Here is a 12,124-nt window from a genome sequence, read left to right on the forward strand (position 1 = left end):
TTGGATCTGCCTCTGTAGGTTTTCCATCCTCGCTTCGCTCTGATGCATCATATAAAGGAGAGACCCAGGGGAGGCGGCCAGGAAGGAGGGATGAACGCCAGCCAGGGCTTTGCATCTGCCTGTTGACAAACTTTATTTCTCTTTTAGCACCTGGCACCTCAGACAGGCTTCGAAGATGGAAGCGCATCAGGTAAATTATACCTAACAAGGTTCATGCCCAGAACAGTGAGAAGAGCTGGATCCTGGCTCTTTAAAAAACAGTCCCTCCTGCAGCGGTGAACTTGAGTCTCGCACACAATGCAGGAGCGCTCCAGCACACAGTTCTGCGGCGGCGAGTGTTATTTCCACGCTGATAAATTCATGATTTATGAAAGTAACTCCTGCCAGCTCTCTCCCTCCTTCCCTGCTACAGCTTGTTAGACACAAATTGCAACAACAGTCTTAAATACTTGCATTTTATTTCAGGCCAAAGCCCCTCAACTCTGAACTAAATGCCATGGCAATCCCACAACACAGGCCAGTAGTGAAAGAGCCCACAGACGGGCAGATGGCCAGAGGGGAGAAAGCCCACACAAACCTATGAGCAGAGTGGCAAGGGGAACCCAGCAGAGAGCCCACCCTAGCACTCCAGTGCCCAGCCCCTGCTCTCTGCAAACAGGATCTCGGCAGCAGGAGGGCAGAAGCCTCAATGTCTGAAGGAAAGCACGCGGTTCCCCATCTCCATCCTAGAGCCCTCCCTTCCAGGCGGAAACAAAGCCTGTGTGCCCCTCTGGACCAAGCATGAGGCTTCCCTGCAATGCAGCAGTGGGCACTGGGGTAGCTAAAGCCCTGCGCCACGGAGCTGCGATTCAGAGAGAAGAAAGGAGCCCGCTTTACCCCTGCAGAAATACCAGCTCTGCTTTATGAGCACAAGATGGGCAGCCCAGAGCCACCTCTGCCAAAACAAAGCCTCTGCGCTGTTCCCTTCCCCCTGGCTGCGGTTAGCCACTTTGCCTCAATGGTCTTGAACTGCCTGCCTGCAGCTCTCAGGCCCCACTCAACCTGCCAAGGTCTTGGAAGATACTGGAAATCCCATCGATAAGAGTCACATTACTGCCATTTACTGACAAGCAAGGAGGTGGTGAATAAATATTCACCACCCTGTCCACACAAGGAGGCAGGCAAGAGGCAGGCCTCCCACAACCAAAATGTTCCAGGCAAAAACTGCAGCCTGCCAAGATGGGAATATAACAATAGAAGCATTCTGTTGGTACAGTATTCAATATGGCAGCTAAAAATCTGCCATGAAAAGGTTCCCGAAACTATTCACCCGTGGCAGTGCACCTGAAGAAACTAGGCTCCTGCAGAAGTAAATATAGTCCTACTTAAAACCAACAGCTTCTGGACCCTGTGCTTAACTTACAAACACCGGTGTGGTGTTTATTCCCATGGAGGAGACATGATAAGCAGCCACAACCAACCTCTGCATAGCGAACCTGAGTAGATGTGGATGGAGGGTGCTAAACAGCCCAACTCCCCTGCACCTGCCCTGTGCCCAACCCCACCTGAATGCGACTGTGGCCTGCATCTTCTCCACCACCCAAGAGAACCTAGAGCTCAACCACAGCTCACCTCCCCCACAGTGTCTAGCTGACCAGGGTCCAATGGCACAGCATGGTCCCCTTCCACAGCCCTTCTCACAGGCTGGGACACAGAGAGTCCTTCATCGGGTCCTGCAATATCACAGCATGATGGTGAGGAGCTGGGCGGCAGCATAAGACACTCTAAGGATGGGCCCTCAGAGTCCATCACCGGAGCCCATGTTTCTAAGTGGTCCTTCTCTTCACTGAGGGGTGGAGAAGGAAAGTTCCTCCTGCCTGATCTTGGAAGAAAGCAGCAACTGGGAAGGAGAAGAGGAAAGAAAAAGATGGGCATGAATAGATGATAAAAATGAAGAGATGGGCATAGACATATACATTTCATTCAGTTAAATATTCAGCCATAAAAAGGAATGATGTGGGCTGGAGATATGGCTCAGAGGTTACAAGCACTGGCTTTTCTTCCAGAGGTCCAGAGTTCAAATCCTAGCAACCACATGGTGGCTCACAACCACTTGTACTGAGATCTGGCGCCCTCTTCTTATCTGCAGACATACATGCAGGCAGAATGCTGTGTATATAATAACTAAATCTTTTTAAAAAAGAGAATGAAGTACTGAAAACATGCTGGAGCTGGTACAATGGCTTAGTGGGTAAAAGGTCCCCACTGCCAAGCCTGATGACCTACTTCAATCCCCAGGACATGGCAGAAGTAGAGAACTGACCCCAAGTGGCCTTCTGACCTTCACATGCATGCCATGACCACACATATGCACAAACACACACTCAAACAAATGTGATTTTAAAAAAATTTTTAAGCATTATGTTGAATAGAAAAAGCCAGGGGCTGGAGAGATGGCTCAGTGGTTAAGAGCACCAACTGCTCTTCCAGAGGTCCTGAGTTCAATTCCCAGCAACCATATGGTAGCTCCCAACCATCTGTAATGAGATCTGGTGCCCTCCTCTGGCCTGCAGGGACACATGCAGGCAGAATACTGTATTCATAATAAATAAATAAATCTTTAAAAAAAAGAAAAAAGAAAAAGCCAGATACACCTGCCATATGACTCAGCGTGTTTGAAATGACCAGAACAGGCAGATCCAGACAGAAAGTAGACTGTGGTTACCAGGGGGAATGGCCATTGCTCACTGGGGTGGCGTTCCTTCATTTAGAATAGGAACATGTTAAGAGCCGAGGAGGTCGCTTGATAGTAGAACATACACCTAACACAAGTGAAGCCCAGGACTTCATTCCCACCAGAATCACAAAAATTAACTCCTTAGTCAATTTTCAAAAAGAGCCCAGTGTAGTGCTGCACACTTTTTTTTTTTTTAAGATTTATTTATTTATTATGTATACAGAAGAGGGCGCCAGATCTCATTATAGATGGCTGTGAGCCACCATGTGGTTGCTGGGAATTGAACTCAGGACCTCTGGAAGAACAGTCAGTGCTCTTAACCTCTGAGCCATCTCTCCAGCCCTTTTTTTGTTTTTGTTTTTGTTTTTTTGTAGTGCTGCACACTTTTAATTCCAGCACTCAGGGGGGCAGGCAGATCTTAGGCAGATCTCTGTGAGTTTGAGACCAGCTCAGTCTACAGAGCAAGTAGCCTACATAATTGAGTAGGTCTACATGGCTGGGGCTATACAAAGAAACAAAAGAAGAAGAAACAGAGTGCTGTATACACACACACCTGGAATCTCCGAGCTCATGTCTGAAGCAGAAAGATCACGAAAAGCTGAAGACTGGCCTGGTATACAGTGAGCTCCAGGCCAGTACGGACCACACAATAGACTGCCTTAAACAAAAGAAAAAGCCAGCCAGGGAAGGTTGCCCTTCTTTCTCCCTGAGTTTCAGTGGGACCTCTAGTTTCCCATTCAAGATAGAGAACTAGGCCTTTCCAAGGCTACCAATGCTATGACATTCCTTTCCTAACACATGGGCATGCCACATCCCATGTGTCACTGTCACAGTGATCCCAGCCCCAGGTTCCTTAACAGGTCCTCCAATTACCTGTTGAGCTGGTCTCCTTTAGCCAGGTGAGAGGTGCTTTGCCTCTTCTCCTCCTGGGCCCAGCCACAGTTGGACATAGCATAGCAGAGAATGGCATCAGACACAGTCAAGGAGCCTCGGCCCTGCACACAGGCTTCAATCTCGGGGACTGAGAGCTGGCTTTGGAGGAAGAGGTGTAACTGACTGTCTGACAGAAGGACCACGCTCTGCAAGACCCTGCAGCAACAGAGAGCACAACAGCGACCATGTGAGGAAGCAGCTGCCCCATCCCCATCCCCATCCCAGCCAGCCTTTGGCTTCACGGAGCACTGGAGATGGGGGTGCACAGGAAAGCAAGCCACCACAAATGCGACCGCAAGAGCAGGGCAGGGGTTTGCATCTGCCTGGCACCGTCCTGCGGCCCTGCCTCCACCGTGGTGGCCAGTGCTAACCCAGCATGTCCACTCACTTTTCTAGGAAATGCTGTAGGCCTTGCCGTCGCTTCTCAATGAACTCATCAGAGCTGCCAAAGAAGGTGGACTTCCCAGGAAGCTCAGGTACCGGCCTGTGGAAATATAATGTAACACTCAAAGTGAAGCATCACTCCAATCCCACCCCAAAATAATCCCCTGAAAAGGGGCCCAATCAATACAATTAGATTTTAGTAAGGGACATGACAGAGCTAACACTGGTTGATGGTATGCCCTATGGCAGGCATTTCACATCACATTTCCACAAACATGGCATTTAATCTTCCTAAAAATCCCGTGAGAAAAATATTAGTGTCCTCCTTTTTTAGAAAACCAGAGAGGTGACATAAAATTCCCACTGTCTGCGGGTGCGGTGGCACACACCTTTAATCCCAGCACTTGGGAGGCAGGCTGATCTCCAAGGTCAAAACCAGCCTGGTCTACAGAGTGAGTTCTAGGCCTTGTCTTTAAAAAAAAAAAAAAAAAAAAAAAAAATTCCCATTGTCACACAGCACAGGTAGTATCTAGGTCTACAATTCCAAAGCCATGCTATTATACCACTCCATCTAGTATACACATTCCAACATCAATTGCTTTTTTCTTCAGGTGTATGAGCTTGCTTGATATGTACACTATGTGTGCACAGTATCCACAGAGACCAGAAGAGGGAATCAGATCCCCTGGAACTGTAATTACAGGCAGTTGTAGGCAACCTAGTGTGGATTGCCAAACCCAGGTCCTCTGTAAGAGCAACAAGGGCTTTTATTTATTTATTTATTTATTATGCATACACTATTCTGCCTGCATGTATCCCTGCAAGCCAGAAAAAGGCACCAGATCTCGATGTAGATGGTTGTGAGCCACCATATGGTTGATGGGAATTGAACTCAGGACCTTTGGAAGAGCAGCCAGTGTCTTAACCTCTGAGCCATCTCTCCAGCCCCACAACAAGGGCTCTTAACTCTAGTCCCTTTGGGGACTTTATGACATATGGCCTCACTATGCTATGTAGTCATGGCTGGCCTGGAACTTGCAGTAATCCTCTTGTCTCTGCTTCCTAGGTGGTAGGACTACAGGCCTGCTCCACTACACCCAGCTCTACTACCTCTGTGCTCTGCACTGGGATGGGGGAGCATGTGCATACACACATGTATGGAAGCCAGATGTTGACAGAGGATGTCTTCCTCAATTACCCTCCACTTCATTTGTTGAACTGAGTCTCTCACTGAACCCAGAACTAATCCATTTGGCTAGACTAGCTGGCCATCAAGCCCCTAGGATTCCCCTGCCTCTGTCTCCCAGCACTGGGATTACAGGCTTCTCACATGGGTACTAAGGATCCAGCTCAGCTCCTCCTGCTTCACAACGATCATGTTACCAACAGCCATCTCCCCAGCACCCAGCTTACGTTCCTTCTTTAAGGAAGAGACTTCAAGCAGGAATGTGGGTCCTTTCCCATAAACTAAAACTATCTACTCCAAGTTGGACATGTTACCACATGTTTATAATCACAACTACTCAGCAAGCTAAAGCGAGAAGACGGAGCATTCGAGGCCAGCCTGGAGCTACATATACAGACTCTATTTCAGGGAAAAACAACAAACAAACAAAAAAAACAAATAAAACAGACCACTCTAGCCCCAGAATTTGCTATAAATGAAGTGAGTTATCGCATATTACTGTTAAACGTCCTTAGCTTCTGTTATAAGCCACAGGGAACACATTATAAAATAACAAGAAGCCAGGGCTGAAGACATAACTCAGTGGTAGAGTGATTGCCAACCACACACAATGTCCTGAGTTCAATCCCCAGCACACAACAAAAGGAAAGAAATAGACACAGACACTCTCAGAGAGAGAACAACAGACAGAGGCAGACAGGCAGACAGGCAGACAGACACCCCGAAGCAGCCTAGAGGAGAGGGACGAAGGGAGTCAACTGGCATGGCCCATGGCAGTAGCCCCATCAGTCCCACATGGTAACTAACTGGGCAGACCATCCACCAGTGATCACCCTGAAGTAAATGAAGGGAGACAGAGGCAAGAGAATCAACAGTTGCAGGCCAACCTGTACTACAGAAGACCATGTCTCAAAAAAAACAAAACAGAAAATGTATCTAGGTGTGGTGATCTATGCCTGTTATCCCAGCGCTCCAGATGTTGCCACATGAAGAGTGCAAGTTCAAGGCCAACTTGGACTACATACACAGTGAGACCCTGCCTGAGAAAAGGAAGGAACCTGGAGTTTACGGAGAAGATAACTTACAACATGCCAGGCACTAAAGAAGCTGGGAGCTGTTTTAAACCATGTTTAAGCCAGTGAAATATATATGTGCACATAGACACTTTTTCCCTGTTCATACAATTTTGCTAGGTCAAAAACTAAAAAGGAGGGTGTTGGTTTTCTTCACTGACTTAAACATGATTTAAAGCACTTCTTTAGAACACGCCTGGCATGTTGGAAGTTCTTTTCTCTGTAAACTCTAGCTCCCGTGTGATCCCAGAGTCTACTCAGACCTGAGAAGGCAGCAAGAGCAAACTCACACCAGGCCCGCATTCCTCTGCAGCTGCTTCCTCAGCCACACAAATTCACGGTAGCGGCGCCGCACACACGAGGTCTTGGCAGTAAAGGCCTTGCTGTTCGTCTACAAGAGGAGGTTCGTAAAAAGGGTTAAATGGAAAGGACTAAGCCCATGTGACTCTGCCATCATCGCTCTCATTAAGGGGCCAAATGATCAGGCCCCGGTCCCCAGACCGGGATGCCACTGGACAGGCTGAAAGCAATTCACAATTACACCTCGTGCTTTCTTCACCATGCTCCTTTTCTCTCAATCTTCTGTCTCGGGATGTTGGGAACACCCGCAAATCATTTCCACTTCAGCACAGCCCATAGCCCTGTAGTTGACCCCATTACAGAAACATGACTCACATGAAGGAATATCTTATAGTCCACGTAAGAATTCCAGGAACCCTCATTCTGCACCCGGGGGTCCTGAACACGCACCGTGATCACCTCCTGCAAGTGTTAAAAAAAAAAAAAAAAATGCTCCTTCAGCTTCAGCTCGCCACACAGAAAGAAAGTGGTTTGGTTCAGGCTTTGGAGCCCTGGCTGGCCTGGAACTCACTATTGCTTGAACATGTGGCATTTTTCACAGATCTGCCTCCTAAGTGTTGAGATCATAAGACACCACACCTAGCTAGCAAGGCAGCTCTGACCGCACAGTAGTTACCGAAGTTTCTAACTCAATACCAACTTCCAATCATTGTTCTAGTCAATTCAACAAGTGTTTACTGACATGGTGTGTGCCAGGCACTGTACTAAGATAGAGCATAAATGAGAAACAAAGCTCCCTGCTCTCCAGGAGACCACAGGCCATCCCGACTAGTACAGGCCTATGAGCCTATCGACTTGGGAGGCTGAGGCAGGAGAGTCAAGAGTTCCAGGCCTTATCTGAGGAACTTAGTGAGACTCCAAATAAAAAAATAAAAACATCAAAAGAAAAGAAAAAGGCTGGGCAGTGGTGGTGCACGCCTTTAATCCCAGCACTTGGGGGCAGAGGCAGGCAGATCTCTGTGAGCTCAAGGCCAGTCTGGCCTACAGAGGGAGTTCCAGGACAGGTAGGGTTACACAGAGAAACCCTGTCTCCAAAAACAAAAATAAGTAAATAAAGAACTTCAGACAGTGGCTCCCTCCTGTAATCCCAACACTCAGGAAGAAGCAGGAAGACTGTCATCAAGTTGAAGATGAGCTAGTTGAAGTTCTAGGCCAAAGAGGACTATCCAGTGAGACCCTGTCTCACTACATAAAGATAAAAAGAGAGCTAGGGATATACGGCTCAACAGTAGAGCTGAGCACTCACAAGCCCTGAGTTTAATCTGCACAGGGAAAGAGTAGACAAATAAGAACAAAGAATAATGATAAATATATATGAAAATGTCCTAATGAGCTCTATTTCTTAGATAAATAAAAATGTAATTTTTTTTTTGTTATTGTTGTTTTTGTTTTTTCAAGACAGGGTTTCTCTGTGTAGCTTTGCACCTTTCCTGGAACTCACTTTGTAGACCAGGCTGGCCTGGAACTCACAGAGATCCGCCTGGTTCTGCCTCCCAAGTGCTGGGATTAAAGGCGTGCGCCACCACCGCTTGGCCTAAAAATGTAATTTTTAAAAAGCTTACATTCTAGTACCAATGGGAAAGTTAGTCGAAATGGAAGCTCGCTTCTCAGCATGTACAATTGCTACTGATTTCCTTCTCTTGGCTTTATTTTGAGCCCATCAGACACACCAAGAGTATATTAGGGGAAAACACAGCACAGATGGTGATCTGCATCTGTGTCCCCTCCTCCTAAAGGCCCCCCAACTCTGACCACCTGGAGCCCACTCTTACCTCCAGCTCTTGGTTCTCCAACATCCTACACCAAAAGCCCATGGGAAGAAAACATCTGGGGAGGAACAGAGGACACAGGAACAAGCACAGTTAGCAGGTATGTCTTTACCAGGCTTTGTCAGGGCAAAACCCCAAAAGTTCTTAATAGACAGCCCTTGGGGAAACCCAGGTCAACTCCCCTCTCCCTAATTATGTTGTGTAAAACTTTAAAGAGGAAGGGAAAAACACCCACACTAGTTAGTAGCAAGTTAAAAGCCCCGGGGAATTTGTCTCCATTCTCAGACTACCCCTGGGACCCTCTACAAGGCCACCTCAACCTAGAGCTTCTTGTGTGTGGAGAGTGTGTCGTGGGTGGCCAGAAAGGCAGGTGGGCTCCCCTGTAAAACTTCTGCCTGAGGACCTTGGCTTAGCAGCCTTGTGGAGCACGGCTTTGAAAAGGAGCCTAACAGCACCCCCTCCTGGTTATTTAGCGACAACCCAGTCCCTACACATAGCAATGCTCCAGCAATCTAACCAAAGTTACCTCTAGACAGGTGAGTCATTGAGCTGGAGTGCTCCTGGGAGCACCAGACTGAATGGTCCAGTTACAGTTACCACCTTCCCTTATCAGCTCTCTAGAACTGGAGCCAACCATTGTAATCATTTCCAATCTTGACATACCATCCGGTTTGTATCTCTGCCCAAGCACCCCACAGCTTCGCAGGTCAACTCAGGATGCATTCTGCTCCTTTGTAAAGATTCATTAAAGCCTAAGCCACTGATTTCCCCCAGTGTGGTAGTTTATGTGTACAGCGACATCGCCCACTCCAACAAGGGGACCATGAAGGCTGTAGCACAGGGTTACTGGATTCCAAAGGGGCCCATGATGTCACCTTCTGTTAAAATACAGCACTAATCTTCTTACTCCTAGAATCACTCCAACAGCATCCACCCTGGCTGCCGCCTCCACCCCCTTCCTCTCTCTTAAGAGCAGAACAATAAGGTTTAATTTCCCTTTCCAATTTACCTTGAAATGAAAACTGACTTCAGCCAATATGTACTGCCAACAAATGATCCGGGCCGGCTCCTGGGAAAACAAGCCTATCTAAGCTCTCCCTCTCCTCCCCCCATGCCCATTCACACACCCACTCATTTTTACAGTCCCACAATTAATTTTAAACACATTCTCTTATTAGTTCTGCCTTACCATTAGAAGAGCGCATAATGAGCTTCCGTCTATTTTATGTTTTGCTAACACAGGGCTAATGTTTCAAAAGAAGGGGAACTCATTTACAGCATGAAATTAGCAGAGCAAACAGCTTTTGCAATTCTTTCCAATATCCCAGAAGGTCTCCCTTCTACAGACAGACGTTGCACGCAGGGACAGAGCTACATGGCAGATGACAAAATTGAGCTACACTGTGGCGCAAACCCAAGGTTCTGTGATTTCAACACCATCATAAACAGCATTCTTGCTGACAATCTGATTTTTCATCCGCGGCAGTCACCACCTCCAACAGGCCCTGAACTGAAATGCAGGAAGTTCAAATTCCCCAGTAACCCAGCTTAACAACAGTCCAGACCGAAACAAAGGTCTGTGACCAAAAACCAGCAGACAGACTTGCTGTGAATAATTAACCTCCTGGGGTTTCCCACCCCTTTCTCTTTTTAGGCTTTTGCCGATCTGCCAGCATACAAACAGAGAGTTAACTATTCTGAAGTGTCTTTCTGTAGTACAATAGGAAAGATGACAAGAAAAAGAGTTATCTCCACTAAAGGGAGTTCACACCACTCTTCCTGAAAAGGTCTGTGAAATTCAAGACTAGTTCAATAACTAGTCATCATACCTTTGGTCTCAAAGAAGAATTTGAAAGGGGCCCGCAGCACCCCCATGTGGAAGTTTTTCTCCTTTAGTGTGGAGCTACTATCACATAGAAACAACCAAAAACTGGCTTTTAAAAATTCCAAGTCTCCATATGCTTGTATGCTTAAACCTAAGTTTAAAGGGCACTGAGGAGGTTCTGGTTGTAAATTTCCTTAAAATACTGAAACTACAAAAACCTAGGCTCCATTTCTTTTTCTTTCTTTTTTTTTTTTTTTTTTTTTTTTTTTGGTTTTTCGAGACAGAGCTTCTCGGTTTAACAGCTCTGGCTGTCCTGGAACTCACTTTGTAATAGACCAGGCTGGCTCCTAACTCACAGAGATCTGCCTCTGCCTCTGGAGTGCTGGCATTAAAGGCGTGTGCCACCATCACCCGGTAAAACCTAGACTCCATTTCTAACCCCCACTACTCTCCATCAATTTCCTTCCCAAAGACACTCTTTGAAAGAAAACGAAGTTCATCCATTCCTGGAGAAGCAGCAAGTTCTTAACTTCAACTTCAGCTCTACAACCTAGAGATGGATCTGTGTGCATCCACCAAGGAAGGATAAAGTCAAGTACTCTCCAAGGGTTAGGTGGCTTACGCAATGCTAACTCCATTTCCAGGCCCTTTCCATCACATCTGAGGTGCTGTTTGCTTCCCTCAGCAGTACCAGCACCAACAGTCCCGGGGAAGAACCAGATCTTTTGAAGGATATAAAGTCGATGCATTGTAAAGCTCACAACTGCTAACTCAAGGTCTTCCCCTCATTTTTTCTGCCACTTAAACTACTTCAAGAGGCACGTTCAAAACAAACCAGGCTGCAAAAAGATTGCGCCAAGGAGCCTCTCGCCTTTTCTTACTCATTCTTGAGCCTTTGGTGTCAACAGACAGCAACTCAAAAACCTCGCCTTCCTGAATACCCACGGGTGTTAGAGGCAGTTCTCCGGCCTGACACTCCATCCCGTCCATCAAGCAGCTGTTCGACAGCCCACTCATTCCACCTGGAAATAACTTACAGGGCGACCATAATTCCCAGTGTCTGCGAAAAATACCTGCCATTTTCTCCCACTCCCGGCCACTCGGATAGCTATCCCCAAACTCTGACTCTGGACACTCCCTTCCAGTCTTATCAAACCAGATGGAAAACAGCCACACGCTCCTTCTCTCCTTTCCCGGTTAAACCTGGGACGAAAGACACCTTCTATTCTCGAGGTACACTGGACAGCCAGGCTTCCTGTCTGGTTGGGTCCCCAGCAAGCCCTCACTTTTCACACCGGGCGGGAAGACAACCCCTTCCCTGACATGTCAAGCGAGGCCATCACCCAAACGCCACCACTGCTCCTCAAGCCGGCGTCCCATCCCCCGCCCCAAGCAGCACCTACGAGCCACGGCCCCGCCCACGCCCCCTCACCTGTGAGCAGCAGCGGCGGCTCTCTACAGCGACACCACCAGCACCGCACCATAGAGCCCGAGTCCCGGCTTCTCCTTCCGGGTGAGACGCCGGCGCCCCGGTGCACGACGGGAGGCGGCTCCCGGCGGACCAATCCTGAGTGTCCAGGACGCCCCCACCCCTGCAGACCAGGGCTCTCAGTGGCGACCGCGGGTCCGCGGAGGCTCTCCGCCCCGCCCAGACTTGAGCCGCAATCCGGATCTTTCCGGAAATCGCTAGGGGCGCGAGAGGTGGAGCCCGAGAACTGAAAGCCCTCGGCGTCCACTGCAGCGTTTCGTCCCGCCCACCGCCGTCAGGCGCGCCAATCAGCGCTCAGGGAGCCTCATTGAAGGGCTGCGAGAGCATCTCGGGAACCCAGGTGTCTGTAGGGTGTTACGGGGTTGTCAGTAGTGTGGCGAGGTTCCACA

General features: G+C 48.2%; 1 protein-coding gene across 1 annotated transcript; it reads right to left on the reverse strand.

The window, feature by feature from the left end:
• Positions 1 to 441: 441 nt before the first annotated feature.
• Snx11 (sorting nexin 11) lies at positions 442 to 11,847 on the reverse strand. The gene is made up of 8 exons (XM_059271623.1): positions 11,679 to 11,847; positions 9,431 to 9,490; positions 8,425 to 8,479; positions 6,968 to 7,054; positions 6,583 to 6,683; positions 4,038 to 4,133; positions 3,590 to 3,805; positions 442 to 1,879 (listed from the first exon to the last, which is right to left on the reverse strand). The coding sequence occupies exons 3-8, from the start codon at positions 8,464 to 8,466 to the stop codon at positions 1,597 to 1,599; spliced, it is 825 nt and encodes a 274-aa protein (XP_059127606.1). The 5' UTR covers positions 8,467 to 8,479; positions 9,431 to 9,490; positions 11,679 to 11,847; the 3' UTR covers positions 442 to 1,596.
• Between the last annotated feature and the right edge of the window lie 277 nt (positions 11,848 to 12,124).

This window comes from Peromyscus eremicus, chromosome 8a, assembly GCF_949786415.1.
Source record: "Peromyscus eremicus chromosome 8a, PerEre_H2_v1, whole genome shotgun sequence".
NCBI classification, from domain to species: Eukaryota; Metazoa; Chordata; class Mammalia; order Rodentia; family Cricetidae; genus Peromyscus; species Peromyscus eremicus.

Bases quoted from the DNA above. Each gene is read 5' to 3' on its own strand.
- Snx11 (XM_059271623.1), bottom strand. From the start codon at position 8,466: ATGGGCTTTTGGTGTAGGATGTTGGAGAACCAAGAGCTGGAG. The intron at 6,684-6,967 runs GTGAGTCATGTT...CTCCTCTTGTAG, and splicing joins ACTATAAGATATTCCTTCAT to ACGAACAGCAAGGCCTTTAC. The intron at 1,880-3,589 runs GTAATTGGAGGA...TCTCCTTCCCAG, and splicing joins AAAGGAGACCAGCTCAACAG to TTGCTGCTTTCTTCCAAGAT.